At 57.1% G+C, this 14,213-nt stretch overlaps 4 protein-coding genes across 4 annotated transcripts; 2 read left to right on the top strand and 2 right to left on the bottom strand.

Annotated features, from left to right (window-relative positions):
• Positions 1-109: 109 nt before the first annotated feature.
• Positions 110-2,679, top strand: SCHCODRAFT_02607034 (glycoside hydrolase family 13 protein). The gene is made up of 13 exons (XM_003034997.2): positions 110-388; positions 437-529; positions 584-630; positions 681-925; positions 973-1,159; positions 1,212-1,305; positions 1,355-1,499; positions 1,553-1,635; positions 1,686-1,773; positions 1,822-1,896; positions 1,946-2,136; positions 2,186-2,262; positions 2,311-2,679. Exons 1-13 carry the CDS (start codon positions 276-278, stop codon positions 2,481-2,483), a joined length of 1,611 nt encoding a protein of 536 aa, XP_003035043.1. The 5' UTR covers positions 110-275; the 3' UTR covers positions 2,484-2,679.
• Positions 2,680-3,460: 781 nt separating this feature from the next.
• On the top strand, positions 3,461-10,014 carry SCHCODRAFT_02481913 (Not1-domain-containing protein; the record flags this gene model as incomplete). Its single annotated transcript, XM_003034998.2, has 16 exons — positions 3,461-3,669; positions 3,723-3,948; positions 4,001-4,465; positions 4,514-4,714; positions 4,762-5,033; positions 5,086-6,700; positions 6,750-6,980; positions 7,029-7,181; positions 7,231-7,357; positions 7,407-7,846; positions 7,898-8,139; positions 8,190-8,777; positions 8,828-8,942; positions 8,991-9,606; positions 9,658-9,938; positions 9,988-10,014. 16 exons carry the CDS (start codon positions 3,461-3,463, stop codon positions 10,012-10,014), a joined length of 5,808 nt encoding a protein of 1,935 aa, XP_003035044.1.
• Positions 10,015-10,317: 303 nt separating this feature from the next.
• SCHCODRAFT_02607028 (uncharacterized protein) lies at positions 10,318-11,598 on the bottom strand. Its single transcript, XM_050344245.1, has 2 exons — positions 11,031-11,598; positions 10,318-10,972 (listed from the first exon to the last, which is right to left on the bottom strand). Exons 1-2 carry the CDS (start codon positions 11,223-11,225, stop codon positions 10,499-10,501), a joined length of 669 nt encoding a protein of 222 aa, XP_050202969.1. The 5' UTR covers positions 11,226-11,598; the 3' UTR covers positions 10,318-10,498.
• Positions 11,599-11,808: 210 nt separating this feature from the next.
• On the bottom strand, positions 11,809-13,680 carry SCHCODRAFT_02607025 (MFS general substrate transporter). The gene is made up of 6 exons (XM_003035822.2): positions 13,127-13,680; positions 12,905-13,072; positions 12,676-12,852; positions 12,421-12,626; positions 12,013-12,370; positions 11,809-11,955 (listed from the first exon to the last, which is right to left on the bottom strand). The coding sequence occupies exons 1-6, from the start codon at positions 13,518-13,520 to the stop codon at positions 11,819-11,821; spliced, it is 1,440 nt and encodes a 479-aa protein (XP_003035868.2). The 5' UTR covers positions 13,521-13,680; the 3' UTR covers positions 11,809-11,818.
• Positions 13,681-14,213: the final 533 nt, after the last annotated feature.

Raw genomic sequence — 14,213 nt, 5'->3', positions numbered from 1 at the left:
GACCGTGGAAACACCGCCCAGAACACGGCGTCAGTTGTGCCGTTTGATCCCCTGTGTATGGCCGCATGGACCTAGGTTCCGCGCTGCTAGGCTGGATCACGCGCCCGATCCCGTTGCCCTGCTCTTCTCTCCCCGCTCTCCTTCCTTCCCTCTTTCCACTGCCTTTTCCTCAGGTCGCGCGGGCTACGTACCCTGCCCGCTCAATCCCAGACCCCGCGCTGGACTAATAGCGCCCCCCTCACATTCTTTCCTCCCTCAGTCCTTTCCACTCACCCATGGCGACTCGCTCAATTTCTTTGCTCGCCCTTGCCGCGCTCCTTGCCCCGCGCTGCGTCCAGGTAGCACTGGCAGCTACTGCAGACGATTGGCGCGGGCGCAGCATATACCAGTGCGTCTCGCCTTTGCCCCATATACCTCCGCCTAACATCTCGCCCAGGGTGCTCACCGACCGCTTCGCGCTGCCGGAAGGCGCAGACACCAGCGCGTGCAAGGTTGAGGACCAGACTTGGTGCGGTGGCACATGGAACACGTCCGTCGCGCACCTCTACACATTATTTGCTGGCATGCTCATGTCCCCTGCTAGAATCCGCGAAAACCTCGACTATATTCAGGACGCCGGCTTCACCGCATGTCAGCCACCTCGCTGCTTTTCCCTCGCCGTATGCTAACCCGTATCGCAGTGTGGATCAGTCCAGTGAACCAGAACTATGATGGCGAACGCTCAGCCTACGGCGACGCATACCACGGCTATTGGATCAAGGATATTTCGAAGCTGAACGATCGCTTTGGGACGGCGGACGATCTCAAAGCGCTCTCGGATGAGCTTCACAAGCGCGACATGTACTTGATGGTCGACGTCGTTGTCAACAACGTTATGGCTACCTCTACCGACCCTGACTTCTCACAATACTACTTCAAGGACAAGGTACGTTAGGCCCTCTTCCCTGCCTGACGTCGCTCAATCGTTGACAGGACCAATACCACCCGTACTGTGGTATCGAATGGGGCAACAGCACGAGCGAGCAGGACTGCTGGCTTGGTGACGAGAAGGTTCCCCTTCCGGATCTGGACACGACGAATTCCGACGTAATTAGCGGGTACCACTCCTGGGTCAAGGAGCTCGTGCAGACGTACAACATTGACGGTCTTCGTATTGACGGTATGCGTTCTTTTCGTCGCCCCAGTAGATTTGACAACTGAACCTGCCGAAGCCGCTAAGCACGTCAACATTGATTTCTGGTCAGACTTCTGCAAAGCGGCCGGCGTCTTCTGCATTGGCGAAGTTTTCGGTGGTGACAACGTCGAGTAGGTGCTTCCATCGTTTTCCCGGCCCATTCACTCATCTGACTTGCAGCGCCTTGGCACAATACCAGGGTCCCCTCGACTCCGTCTTGAACTTCAACATGTATACTGCTCTCATGTCGGCGTTCAAGATTCCTGGGGACTTGGATGTTACCAAGATCACCAACACGCTCGATGAGTCTAAGCAGAAGTTCAAGGTTCGTCCATTCACTAAGTCACGGTACCGCGCTAAATGCTTGTCGTAATGCAGGACATAACCGTCCTCGGCAACTTCCTCGAGAACCAGGACTTGCCGCGCTGGCATAACCAGTCTGTGGATCCGCAATCGCTCTAGTGAGTCTAGTAGGGCGCTCGTCTTTTCGCCAGAGCTCATTACTTCGCAGCAATGCCATGACGTACACGTTCATGTCGAGCGGTATACCCATCATGTACTATGGCCAGGAGCAGTACTTCTCCGGTGTCGGCGACCCGGTAAGTCGTGCTTCGATCAGCATACGCCCTGTTTCTGACGCGAGGCAGTACAACCGCGAGCCGCTCTGGCAGTCAAACTACGAGAAGACAATCGCCTACAACCTGACGGCGACGTTGAACAAGGTAAGAGCTACACGACTCCTGTCATCGTCTTATACTGAAGTCGCCGTAGTTCAGAAACCATCTCGTTAGCACGACCGACTGGGCTACCCAGGATATGACTGTCTTGACGACGAGCAAATATGGCATTGGCTTTACCAAGGGCGAGGTTATCACCGTCCTTACGAACATTGGCTCGCCCGCGCAGAATGGCACGCAGATAGCGGTCAAGTCGCCCTACGGCCCCAGCTATGCTATGACTGAGTGAGCGCGCATCGCTTGCTTCACAAAACAGATGGCTAATGATATCCAGCGTGCTGACGTGTCAGCAATGGGTTACCTCCTCCGAAGGCATGCTGGACGTCGAGTACACCGCTGGCGGCAAACCAGGTCAGTAGAGCGCTAGCATTAGTGAACATTTCCCTCACACCATTGCAGTTATCCTGGTTCCGGAGAAGCTGCTCTCTGGTTCCGGCCTTTGCGGCCAAGACTCGAATCTGTCCGGCAATTCGAGGTCGCAGGACTCTAACGACGGCGCGGTGAATGTGGTCTCGCGGCTTTATGCCACCTTATTATCTGCCGTTCTCATCTTCGTTGCATGGCCTTGGTAGTAGTTGCCTCGGCCCCCTCTCATTCTTCCTCCCGGTGTATAGTACGACGGGCCTTTTGTTGTTGTTGTGGAGTTGGTGTTGGGGAGCAATTGTACTATACTTTCGGTTGCAATACTGGTACTGGCACTTGATAATGGATTTGTGCATCAAGTAAGCAGCTGCTGGAGCATGGGAGTAACGGATCGTCACACGTCACTGGGTCTGAATTTTGATGTCGGGGTTTGGACGTGTTTGGCCGGGACGTCGACAAACGCGGTAGCTGGTGCTGAGCGCATCTTTCTCGTCTTGCACTCATCAGGCGCCGACGCGCCGCCCATCTCATTTCTGGCGTATACCCCAAACATCAGCTCAAAACGGCGACGGGACCTGGAAGCAGTGGGAACGTTTCCCGACGTTCGACGCCGTCCAGGTCGTCCCACATGGACAATCCGTCCACCAATATACACACCATCGTCAAGGCCCAGATAGTCTTCCTGCTATCGACTTTGACGGATGCAAACTTTGAGCACAACCAGGTCGAAATCCGCTCGGTGCGTGTCTACGCGTCTTTTTAGCAGGGCGGCCACTGACGCGTATGATCCTTCCCCTCTCGATGTTCACAGCTATCCGAGCAGCATGGCATCGACACCTATCTCCACTTCATCCGCCGTCTCATCGTACACTCCGCGCAGAGGCTGTCTCCAGCCGGCACCAATAACCCACCCGATAACTCGTCGGTGCTGACCTTCCGCCTGCTCGTGCAGGAGACGCAGAGGCTGGCGCGCGACCCGCACCTCGCAGACCGCTTCCGCGATGGAGTGGACAAGGGGGAGGGGGAGATCTTCCGCACCTTCGATCTCGTGCGCTTCACGGATCGCGTGGGCCTGCGCCCCCTCGAAAAGCTGGTCCTCGCCGCGTCGATTCTGTCGGGAAAGACGCGCCCGGAGCTGGCAAGCCAGGCGGCGACGATTGTTGCGACGGATTTCGAAGATGCGGTCATGTCGCTGTGCACTACTCCCTCGTTCGACCATGCCGATCTTACCCCCAACGGCATTGCGAAGCTCATGCGTAACCTCCTCTCCGACCCTCCGCGCGACTCTCCTGTGCTCGATTTTCAGCAGCGGCAAGCACTGATTGTGGCCTCTCAGTCAAAATACGGCAGGGAGGTTGTTGCGCCCATCCTTTACAACATACTTCCTCAACTGAGGTACGTCTTGGGTGATATCTGCCTCTGGGAAACTATGCTAACACATCTGGTAGCCTGCCACCCGGGGCCACCTTGGTGCAAACGCTGATGCAGCTAGGACCAGATGTGACCAACGATCCTGACGTCGTTCGGGCGATCTTCGCTCGTTTCGGCATCACGGACGCCGCTCCTCCCAGCGACAACCAGGTCGTCGAGTTGATTCAGACGTTGGGTCGCTTGGCTGCAGAAGGGTCCACGATGTGCGATGTCGGGGCCGTCGTCAGAGCGCTCAGTAGCTATGTAAGTCAACTTCACTCAAGTGGCTCGCGAAGACTGTACTGACTGTCCGTAGCCTGTGCAGCTCGACTGGCCTGCGGTCATACGGTCGTTCGACTGGCCGGACCGGCTGGGTGTTGACACAGCAACCCTCAAGTTGCTGATAGCTGTTCTGCTCAACTCACCGAGGGACGCTCATCCGCATGCTGTGACGGGTTTCTGGACCGTGTGGAACAACTCGCTGTATCAACTCCGCCTCCTCGATGCCCTCCTCTCCCTCCCTGCGGATACCTTCAACTTCGTCTCCTTGCCTGGCCACCGCATCGTGACCGTCGACGATGTGTCAATCGCCAGTCCGACGATCAAGTCGCTCGCAGCTAATGTCCAGGGACATACGTGGAACTCGCTCGACCTTTTCCAAGTGCTGGTCAGGTTGGCGGATTCTGACTCGCCGGACATCAAAGGCTGCATCCGCGACATGTTAGACAAGGCAATCAAGATCAGTGCGGAGCTGGTTCATATGGGGTTGTTGCAGGTTCCGGTACGTGCTGAACATTGTGAACATCAACACGCGCTCACCACGCTGCAGAACGCGAACTGGAATGAGATCCGTCTGGAGTACTCGAGGAAGCTGCTCGCGATGTTCCTTGGCGGCCACCCCAACCATCAGCTAGTCTTCATGCGCATATGGCAGATTCAGCCGTCCTACCTCACCGACGCCTTCCGCGACTTCTACGAGGAAAACCCTCAGAACATCACTCGCATTTTGGACGTCGCGCAGGACCTCAAGGTAAGCTAGATGTCAGCCTGTATAACCGGATCTCATAACCCTGCCAGATACTTGAGGCGCTGCTTGAAGTGCGGCCTTTCACCTTCGCGCTAGATGTGGCTGCGCTGGCTTCACGTCGCGAGTACCTCAACCTGGACAAGTGGCTCGGGGATAAGGTTGCAGCTCATGGCACGGAGTTCCTTCGGTCTATCGCCGATTTCCTCAAGGAAAAGATGGAGAGCGAGAAATTAACCAGGATAACCGACCCTCCGGTCGAGAGCCGGACAATGCCGATCAATCCCAGCACAGTCGCTATTATCTTGCGTGTCATCCGTGGCAGGTAAGTCTACTACTTTCGCTAGTGTTGCAGCCAGTCTGACCCCGCTTTGCAGCTCGCACCTCATGGAGCAAGCGGACGTGGACTACGCGCTGGATGTGCAGAACATGTGCTTCCAGGTGTACCCGCGCCTGATGAACCTTGCCCCCGGAGCGGACGTGGAATCGGGTCTTGCCGTCATCCAGTACCCGCAAGACATTGAGAACGAGGTCGACCTCATCTACAAGCGGATGTACGACGAGAATATCTCCATCGACGAGGTCATCACTATGCTGCAGCAGTTGCGGACATCAAGCAACCCGCGCGACCAGGAGGTCTTCTCTTGCATGATCCACTTCCTCTTCGACGAGTATCGCTTCTTCCAGTCCTTCTACCCAGACCGCGAGCTGGCTATGACGGGCTACCTCTTCGGCTCTATCATTCAGCACGACCTCCTCGACTACATGCCACTAGGGATCGCAGTTCGCTATGTCATCGACGCGCTGAACTGCCCGCCGGACAAGAACCTTTTCAGGTTCGGTGTGCAGGCGCTGTCTCGCTTCGAGTCGAGGCTACCAGAATGGCAGCCGCTGTGCGCCGAGTTGCTCAAGAACCAACACTTGCTCGAGGCTCGGCCTGACTTGGCGATTACTCTGCAGCGTGCACTGGCCATGGGGCCAGACGCTGATCTGACAGAGCTGCGCACGCCTGGCATGGGCGGTTACGCTGAACCAGCGCCCGTCTTCCTGGCCATTCAGCCCGATGCGGTCGACGAGGAGATTGAGACGCCTTCCGAGGAGCTATCCGACAAGATCCTGTTCATCGTCAATAACCTGGCGCCGAGCAACTTCGACACAAAACTGGTCGACATGAAGCAGTCGTTCTCCGACGAGTACGCGCGGTGGTTCGCCAACTACTTGGTCGACCAGCGCATCAGCACGGAGCCGAACAATCACTCGCTGTACCTGCGCTTCCTTGACGCGCTCAACCGCTCGTCGCTGAACAAGTATATCCTTCACGAGACCTTCGTCAAGGCGGCGGCGCTGCTGAACTCGGAGAAGACAGTGCAGTCGAGTACGGAGAGGAGCATCTTGAAGAACGTCGGGTCGTGGCTTGGGACAATCACGCTCGCGCGCGATCGACCGATCAAGCACAAGAACCTCTCGTTCAAGGACTTGCTGATGGAGGGCTACGACAGTGGCAGGCTCATTGTGGCGATACCCTTCGTCTGCAAGACGCTCGAGCCGGCAGCGCAGTCGAAGGTTTTCCGGCCTCCGAACCCGTGGCTCATGGCCGTCATCAGCCTCCTTGCCGAGCTGTACCACTTTGCAGAGCTCAAGCTAAACCTCAAATTTGAGATCGAGGTGCTGTGCAAGAGTCTTGACATCGACCTCGACACCGTCGAGGCGGCAGTTATCATGCGCAACCGCCCGATGAGCGACGTTGGCCCTGCTATGCCGGAGTATCCTGGCGACATCGACGCGCTGCCCATAGGCGGTTACGACGCTGCTATGCTCGGCGAGCCGCCTGTCATGCCCTTGACAGAGATGCGCCAGGTCGGCACGCAGATTGAGCAGATCTTGACGACGCTGGCGCAGCATGTGCAGATCAGCAGCACGCTGAGCTTCATGCTTGGCAACCCTGCGTTCAAGCGTGCGGTGCAGCTTGCGGTCGACAGAGCAGTTCGCGAGGTATGTCAATCTTTGACGTTGTGGTTGAAGATGCTCATATGGTTTGCAGATCATCTTGCCGGTCGTTGACCGCTCCGTCACGATTGCTGGTATCTCCACGCGCGAGCTTGTCGCCAAGGACTTTGCCACGGAGGCCAATGAGGAGAAGATGAGGAAGGCGGCGCACAGCATGGCAGCCAAACTTGCCGGCAGCCTCGCGATGGTCACTTGCAAGGAGCCGTTGCGGACGAACCTGGCCCAGCATCTGCGCCAGTATTTGGCTGAGCATGGCTTCTCTGACGTACGTTGTCTGTGACCGACAATGGGCTTGTATGCTAAGTCTCGACAGATTGCCGCGGTCGACAACCATATCATGGACCTTGCTCTTGACAACTTGGACAACGCTTGTAGCGCCATCGAGAGGGCAGCCATGGAGCGTGCCATCTCCGACGTCGACGAGGGCTTTGCTCCTGCGTACGAGATGCGGATCCATCATCGCGAGGTATGGCCAGTCGTTCACCTTTTGCAACGAGACACTGACTTTGGCATAGACTCGCAGCGGACCCTTCTGGGACTCCTCCAATCCTGTTCATAGCCTTACCACCAATCTGCCTGACATCCTTCGTTTGCACAAGAACGGTGTTCTCCCTGTGCAGCTCAACGTCTACGAGGACTTCAGTGAGTCCTCAGATCATCTCTTGTCGGGCGTCACTAACATCTCCTGCAGCTGCCGACCACAAGCGGAGAACCAGCCGCCCGAGTTCGACCATGCCTTTCAACGCTACTGGCGCATACCCCGGACCTGCGACGCCCGCGCCGCTCAGTCTGACGGCACAAGCGCCGAGCAACGAGGCCGTCATGGAGCGCTTCGGTGTCCTCATCCGCGATCTGGACAATGTCCTGGTTCAGCTCCCCATTCAGAGCTTGGCGCTCCTTCCGCCCAATCACGACGTTCGCCATCTCGTTCGCCAGATCATGCTGAACGCGCAAGAGTCGGACCGCAGGCAGGCACCGCTGCAGATGTCGCAGAAGATTGTTCAGCTGCTGTACAAGGCCCCCACTCAGCTTGGGCGGGAGGTTTATGTCGCGCTGCTTGATCAACTCTGCAGGCACTTTGAGGAGACCGGCAAGGAGGCCATCAACTGGTTGATCTATGCTGAGGACGAGGTACGCAGACATGCAGTCCATCCCTTGTCATAGTATTGACTTCCTTTGCAGCGCAAGTACAACATCCCTGTCACTGTCACCTTGTTGCGCAGCAGGTTGTTCGACCTCGCCGTCTACGAGCAGCAGCTGGCGAAGTTCTTGTTCACTGATCCTCGGCCGAGTCTGATCAACTTCGTCATCGGCCTCATTCGCGAGTGCTTGACGGCTGACCCGCCGATCGCGACGCAGAGCCAGTTCCCATACTGCATTGAGGTTCTCAGCCAGATCGCACAGTCGGACAAGGCCACTGATGAGTGCGTGTTTCGACCTCAATCCCTTGTTCGCATGCTTATACGCTATCCAGGGTGGTGCACTTCATGGATGATCTGCGTGGCGTGCGGCGTCCGTCGCTGCCAGCTACGCCCGACATCATCGCCAGGCAGCCGTCGACAAAGCCCGAGAGCGACCAGCTTCGCGAAGCAGGCTTCTGGTTCCAGAGCTGGGTGCAGATCTACCACCGCTCGCCAAACCCGGAGAAGAGCTTCGTCGGCTTCATCACGCAGGTCCTCAAGAGCGGCGTGCTCAACATCGACGAGGCGTCCCAACTGTTCTTCCGCGTCTGCGCAGAGACGAGCGTCAACCACTACGCGAAGGCCGTGGCGGTCGGGAACTACGCGTCCGCGTACTCCTACGTCGACGCGATGTCGAAGTTGGTCGTGTTCATCATCAAGTATCACGGCGACCCCACCGGCGTCAATGCCGACCAGGCGAAGGTGCACTACTTCAAGAAAGTGCTGTCCATCCTGATCCTTGTCTTGGCGTACTTCCACGAGGAGCAGGAGCCATTCCAGCAGAAGCCCTTCTTCCGCCTGTTCTCGAGCCTCTTGAACGACCTCAACTCCATGGAGGCGTCGCTCGGGACGGTCTACTTCCCGCTCTTGGTCGTGTTCTGGTATGTAGCATCCCTTTCACCTTCGAGCACTTGATTCACGCGCTCTGTAGCGAGACCTTGAGTGGCTTGCAGCCGATATACTTCCCTGGCTTTGCCTTCTCTTGGATGGGTCTAATTTCGCACCGCCTTCTGATGCCCAAGCTGCTGCTCTCAGAGAACCGCGAGGTATGTGCGCCAGTCCATCGAGTGAACACGACGCTAACCTATCCATAGGGGTGGGCGATCATGCAGAAGCTTCTCATCGCTCTCTTCAAGTTCTTGGCTCCCTTCCTCAAGGACTCCGAGCTGAGCGTCCCAGCGCGTGACATGTATCGCGGCGCCCTTCGCATCCTTCTCGTCCTCTTGCACGACTTCCCCGACTTCCTCAGCGAGTACTACTTCTCCCTCTGCGACGTCATCCCCTACCGCTGCATCCAGCTGCGTAACATCGTTCTCAGCGGTTTCCCGCAGACCATGGTCCTTCCTGACCCTCACCTCCGCGGCATGAAGCCTGAGGTCATCGTCGAGATGATGGGCCCCATCCCTCCGATCCTCTCGGACTTTGCGGCAGGACTGAAGGGCGGCGATCTGAAGGCGTACCTCGACCAGTACCTCCTGGGTCGGGGCTCGACGTCCTTCTTGCCGTCCCTGAAGGAGCGGTTGCGGATCAGCAGCCCGGTGGAGGGGCTTACGGAGACGTACAACCTGTCGCTGCTGAACGCCCTCGTCATGTACATCGGTGTTTCCTCTGTCGCACAGGCTAAGGCCAGGAACGGGACCGCCCTGTTCGCGCCCAGCGACCCTGGAGTCGTCGCTCTGCAGTACCTCGCCAACTCGCTTGACGCCGAAGGTAAGCATGCCTCCTCGCGATTCAGTTCCTGAACTGACGACAATGATGTAGGGCAATTCCACCTCATCACGTCCATGACGCTTCATCTACGCTACCCTAACGCCCACACTTACTGGTTCTGCTCTCTCCTCCTTCACCTCTTCACCGAGGTCGAAGACGAGAAGTTCCAGGAGATCATGACGCGCGTGCTGCTCGAGCGCTTCATGGTGCATCGTCCTCACCCATGGGGCGCTGTGATGACCTTCGTTGAGCTGCTCCGGAACCCGAAGTACAACTTCTGGAGCAAGGAGTTCATCAACGTTGCACCGGAGGTCTCCATGCTTCTGGAGAGTGTGAGTGCATCGCTGAGCGGCTTCGCTATGTCGTCTGAATGATGTGTAGGTCGCCCGCAACATTTATCCTCAGTAGAACCAAGCCTCTGTCGATGTTGTCATTGCTGTCGCTATCTCGCACGTATCTCTTCTGTCTATTGGGTTTTCTGTTCTCTTCATGTCTTAGTTATTTCTTACACACTGTATTGTATCAACATCTTCTGTCAATGTTCAAGGCTGCGCTAAGATGATTGGCATTGGACAAGTGGCGTGTTCTATAACTGATATTCTTAGATCCAGTTGACGTACATAATGTGTATCATTGCTGCCACTGTTGCTCACGGAACCTGCTCTCCACTTATCCTCTGCTCGAGAACGACCGGCGGGCGATGCAGCAAGAGACCAGGAAACGCTTTGATTTATTTTCTACAAGTTGAACTTTTTTTGGCACGTGCCCGTGAGTACTGGAGATACAGCTACACCAAATCCGCACACACAACCACCCATTACAGTAAATACACACATTCCACCCTGCAAAGTCCGTTGTCGTCTAAGTATGCCGTCGCTATGCCGCGATGAGTCTATGGCATGTCTGTTTTTATGCACTCGAACCCGACTCCATTCCGGTGAACGAAGTGGCCACGCATCTCCACGACGCACGCGTGCGAGGGACGCTCCAGAGCCTCCTCGCTGTGTATCGACCCGTCGTCAGGTACGTCCTCCTCGCGCGCGTACAGCCGCTCGACTGCGCGAATGGCAGCAGGAGCGCGGTAGGCGTCTGACCAGGATCCGTGGTAGACGACTTTGCGCAGGTTCGGCAGCAGCCTCTGCTCCTCGTACCGCCCGACCCGCGCTTCTACTAGTCGTCGGGCCGCGCGCAGGGCGTCTGGTATCTGGTCCCTGAGGTCGGAGGGCAGGGCGATGTGGAGTATGTTGATCTGCCGCCGAAGACACGGAACGCCCTCGAGCCGCTCGATCATGTTCTCGTCGGCGTCATAGGGGTTGGTGATGATGATGGGTATGGGCTTGGGTACGTAGAAGTGGGGCACTGCGCACTGTGGGTGCGTAAGCATGCCGTGTTCTCGGGCCCTGGAATGCAGGGTGGCTACGCACTCGTATGCAGTAGATGCTGTTGTGCTGCGCCTCGGGCGGCAGCGTTGCCCGTTGCTGCACGGCGTCTGGCGTTGGGATGCCGCGGGGGGCTTTTCCAGAGGTGACCTTCGTCCCGGTGGCGAAGGCGATTTTGGGGCGGGAGGAAGAGGGAGCTGAACGATGGGCACTGGTGGCGGTCTGGGGGCCAGCGAGCATGTTGACGATAGTGTAGGGCGTCGTGGAGGGGAGTGAGAGGCAATCGTCTATGGTGGTAGGATACAGGAACGGATACAAGGTACAAGGGACTGAAATACCACCATACGCAGTAGGGGGGGTGAAGTGGGGACCGCTGCGGGTTGCGCAACACAGCTATATAGTACCCTCCTATTTTGAGCCGTCACTGTCTCGAGCATGTCTTGCCATCTTCCGATTGCCCCTCCTTCCTCTTCGATTATCCGAGAAGCCAGACGATTCGGGCTAACGATACGGCTTCCTCCAGACAGCCGAGACACTCCCGCCTCGAAGACGCGGCCGAAGAACAGGCTCAAGCTCGCTTGCAGGACGTCACTCGCACCCGCCTTCGCGGGTGTCGACAAGAGAACAGACGCATCGATACGCGGCGGTGGGGCGGCGGAAAGGACGATGACGGTGGGTAGCCAAGTGGTACGGCCTGAATAACTCTATTGGCATGCCTGTTGAGATCTCGAGGGTTCCCATGTCTATAAGATGCTGGGAAGAAGCAGCCGTCAGCAACGGCTAATCCGGAGGCAAAGGCGCACCCACCAGTCAAAAACTCTATGGCCATGGGCTCAACTACGTACAAAGCATATGGCGACCAGTCCAAGAAGGCCACTCATTGCAGCGACTGACCAGAACGCGTCCGTGTAGCCGTCCTGTGGGGATGACCCTGGCTTCTTGCTAATTTCGACTGACACCGTGGTTGATACTGCAAGGCACATTAGAGTGTGGAGGGTTAAGCGTGGTGAAGGCGAGGAAGACTTGCCTGCTAAGCCAATTGTGGCACCGATCTGGTAACTGGTCGACATGACTGCGCCCACGACGCCCTGCTGGTCGGACGGCGCGCTTTCCATCATTGAGACCGTCGACCCCACATACGAGCAAGCCATCCCGACCATCCCGACGATGATCCCAGGAAAGATACGCGACCAGTACTTGCTCGGCGCATCAGCGAGTGCGAAGAGAACCGCGCCCGCTGCCTGCAAAACTTGGCCGACGGTGAGAAGCGCGCGCCGGGGGACTTTGTGCGCGAGCTGCCCCACGATCACAGACGATATGCCGCCAGTGATTCCGATGGGGATGCAGCGGATGGCGGTGGAAGATAGAGAGACACCCCAGACGTCCTGCGAAGGTGAGCTGAGCGTCCTTCGTGCGAGATGAAACGGACGCCTACCACATGCAGCTGCACGATGTTGACTGCGCAGACGAAGAGCCACCAGTAGGGACTCCAGCAGCAGAAGAAGAGAGGCGTGAAGTTCTTGGTTCGCCATGTACGCGGCGGGAGAGCGGGGTCGGATTGGAATCTTTCAATTAGGAAGAAGACCACGAAGAGAACGACAGATATGACCAGGGTGGCGATGACCTGCGCAGATTGCCAGCCTGGAAGAGCTTCAGAAAGCCATAGAAGGTACTGAAGGTGAGAGATTACCTGCATCGCCACCTTCGGATAGCGCGTACACGAATAGGATGAGGGCGCAGGTCAGGGCAGCCACGCCTGGGAGGTCAAGATTGCGTTTCGGACCGACTTTGTCCTTCTGAACATCCGGAAGCACTATCCACGACACGACAGAGGTCGGCACAATTGCTATCGCAGATATATAATACACTGGGTCTAAGGTTAGCCTGCAAAGAAGCAGATTGTGTGGGAGGAAGCGCACCCCATCGCCAGGAAGCCCCCACGGTCACGAAGCCGCCAATTATGAGGCCAACGACGTTGCCAATGCCTCCGATGGCAGCAAACAACGCGAACGCCTTGCTCTTCTCCCGAGGTTCTGTGAACAGTGTCCCGATCATCGATAAACCGGTGGGTACGTTGAGGGCAGCACCTGGGGGTGGCGGTGAGCGCGGCATCAACGTGCGAAAGTCGGGCACGCGCGTACCCAAACCCTGCATCGCGCGGAAGACGATGGTCATGATGGGGTGCACACTGGCGGCGACAGGTATGCTGAATAGACCCATTACTAGGAATCCGGCGCAGAAGACTGGCTTCGGGTGGAACACGTCGCCAATGCGCCCCGAGATGAGAATGAGGGAGCCGAAGGTCAAGGCATACGCCGAGAGAACCCACTGGAGCTCAGACTCTGAGAAGCCAAGATCCTGGCCGAGAGTCGGCAGGAGGATAATGGCGGACGAGGCATTGAAGATGTCGAGCAGCTGGGCGACGCAGATGACTATGAGGCTTCCGAGCTTTCGTGCTCGGGAGATGGGCTGTGGAGCGGCGACTGTGTTCAGAGTCTCCGTGTCGACGTCTTCGCGGCTTTTGCGCCACGACATTTAATGGGGAGTGACGGGGTCGAGTTCACTGGCGGGCAAAAATGTCGGCTGAGCTCTTATACTTCTTTCCTGATGGCCTGGCATGATTGTGTGCTCCCTCACGGTTAGTCAGTGCGGTTGTGGCGGAAGGCAAGTTGGGAGGTCGACGAGGACCCAAAGGCGCGCCACGCGAGCGTTAAGTCCGATGTAAAATCCTATCTCCGATAGACCTTTGTTCGACTTGAAAGCAGCGGTCCTAAAATGGTCAAAAGTTGAGCGCGACTGACTGAGGGGCAGAGTAGTGCTGAGTGAGGGCCGACTCGCGGTGCATTAGATGGTTTTTGTGTAGCTGGACGCTTGAGTTAGGGCATCGCGGATTCTGTCGTCACTGGAGCCCGGGCAAACTTCCTTGAGTATCGGCGAAGGATTGCAGTGTGAGATGTCGCCAATAGAACATTGATTATGGCCGGCCGTGCTGAGCCGCGCGCTGCCGACGTCGGCGAGACGGAAAGTGCCCGTGAGGCTGCAGTCACCAAATATTGCGACACCGTCCGGAGGCATCGAAGCTTTCAAGCGTTCAGAGCTCCAGCATGATGTGTGTTTGCATGTGAGGTCAACAGAGCACCAATGAACGTGGGCTTCATGAAAATCCAACTATTTTGGTTTATTTGTTTCGCGATCGGAAGTGGCCGGGCGGTTGTCACCTCGTCCGCT

This window comes from Schizophyllum commune (assembly GCF_000143185.2).
Source record: "Schizophyllum commune H4-8 unplaced genomic scaffold SCHCOscaffold_1, whole genome shotgun sequence".
In the NCBI taxonomy this organism is placed as follows: domain Eukaryota; kingdom Fungi; phylum Basidiomycota; class Agaricomycetes; order Agaricales; family Schizophyllaceae; genus Schizophyllum; species Schizophyllum commune.
Note: the sequence above shows the minus strand (reverse complement) of the source record. Positions and strands in the feature narration are given on the sequence as shown.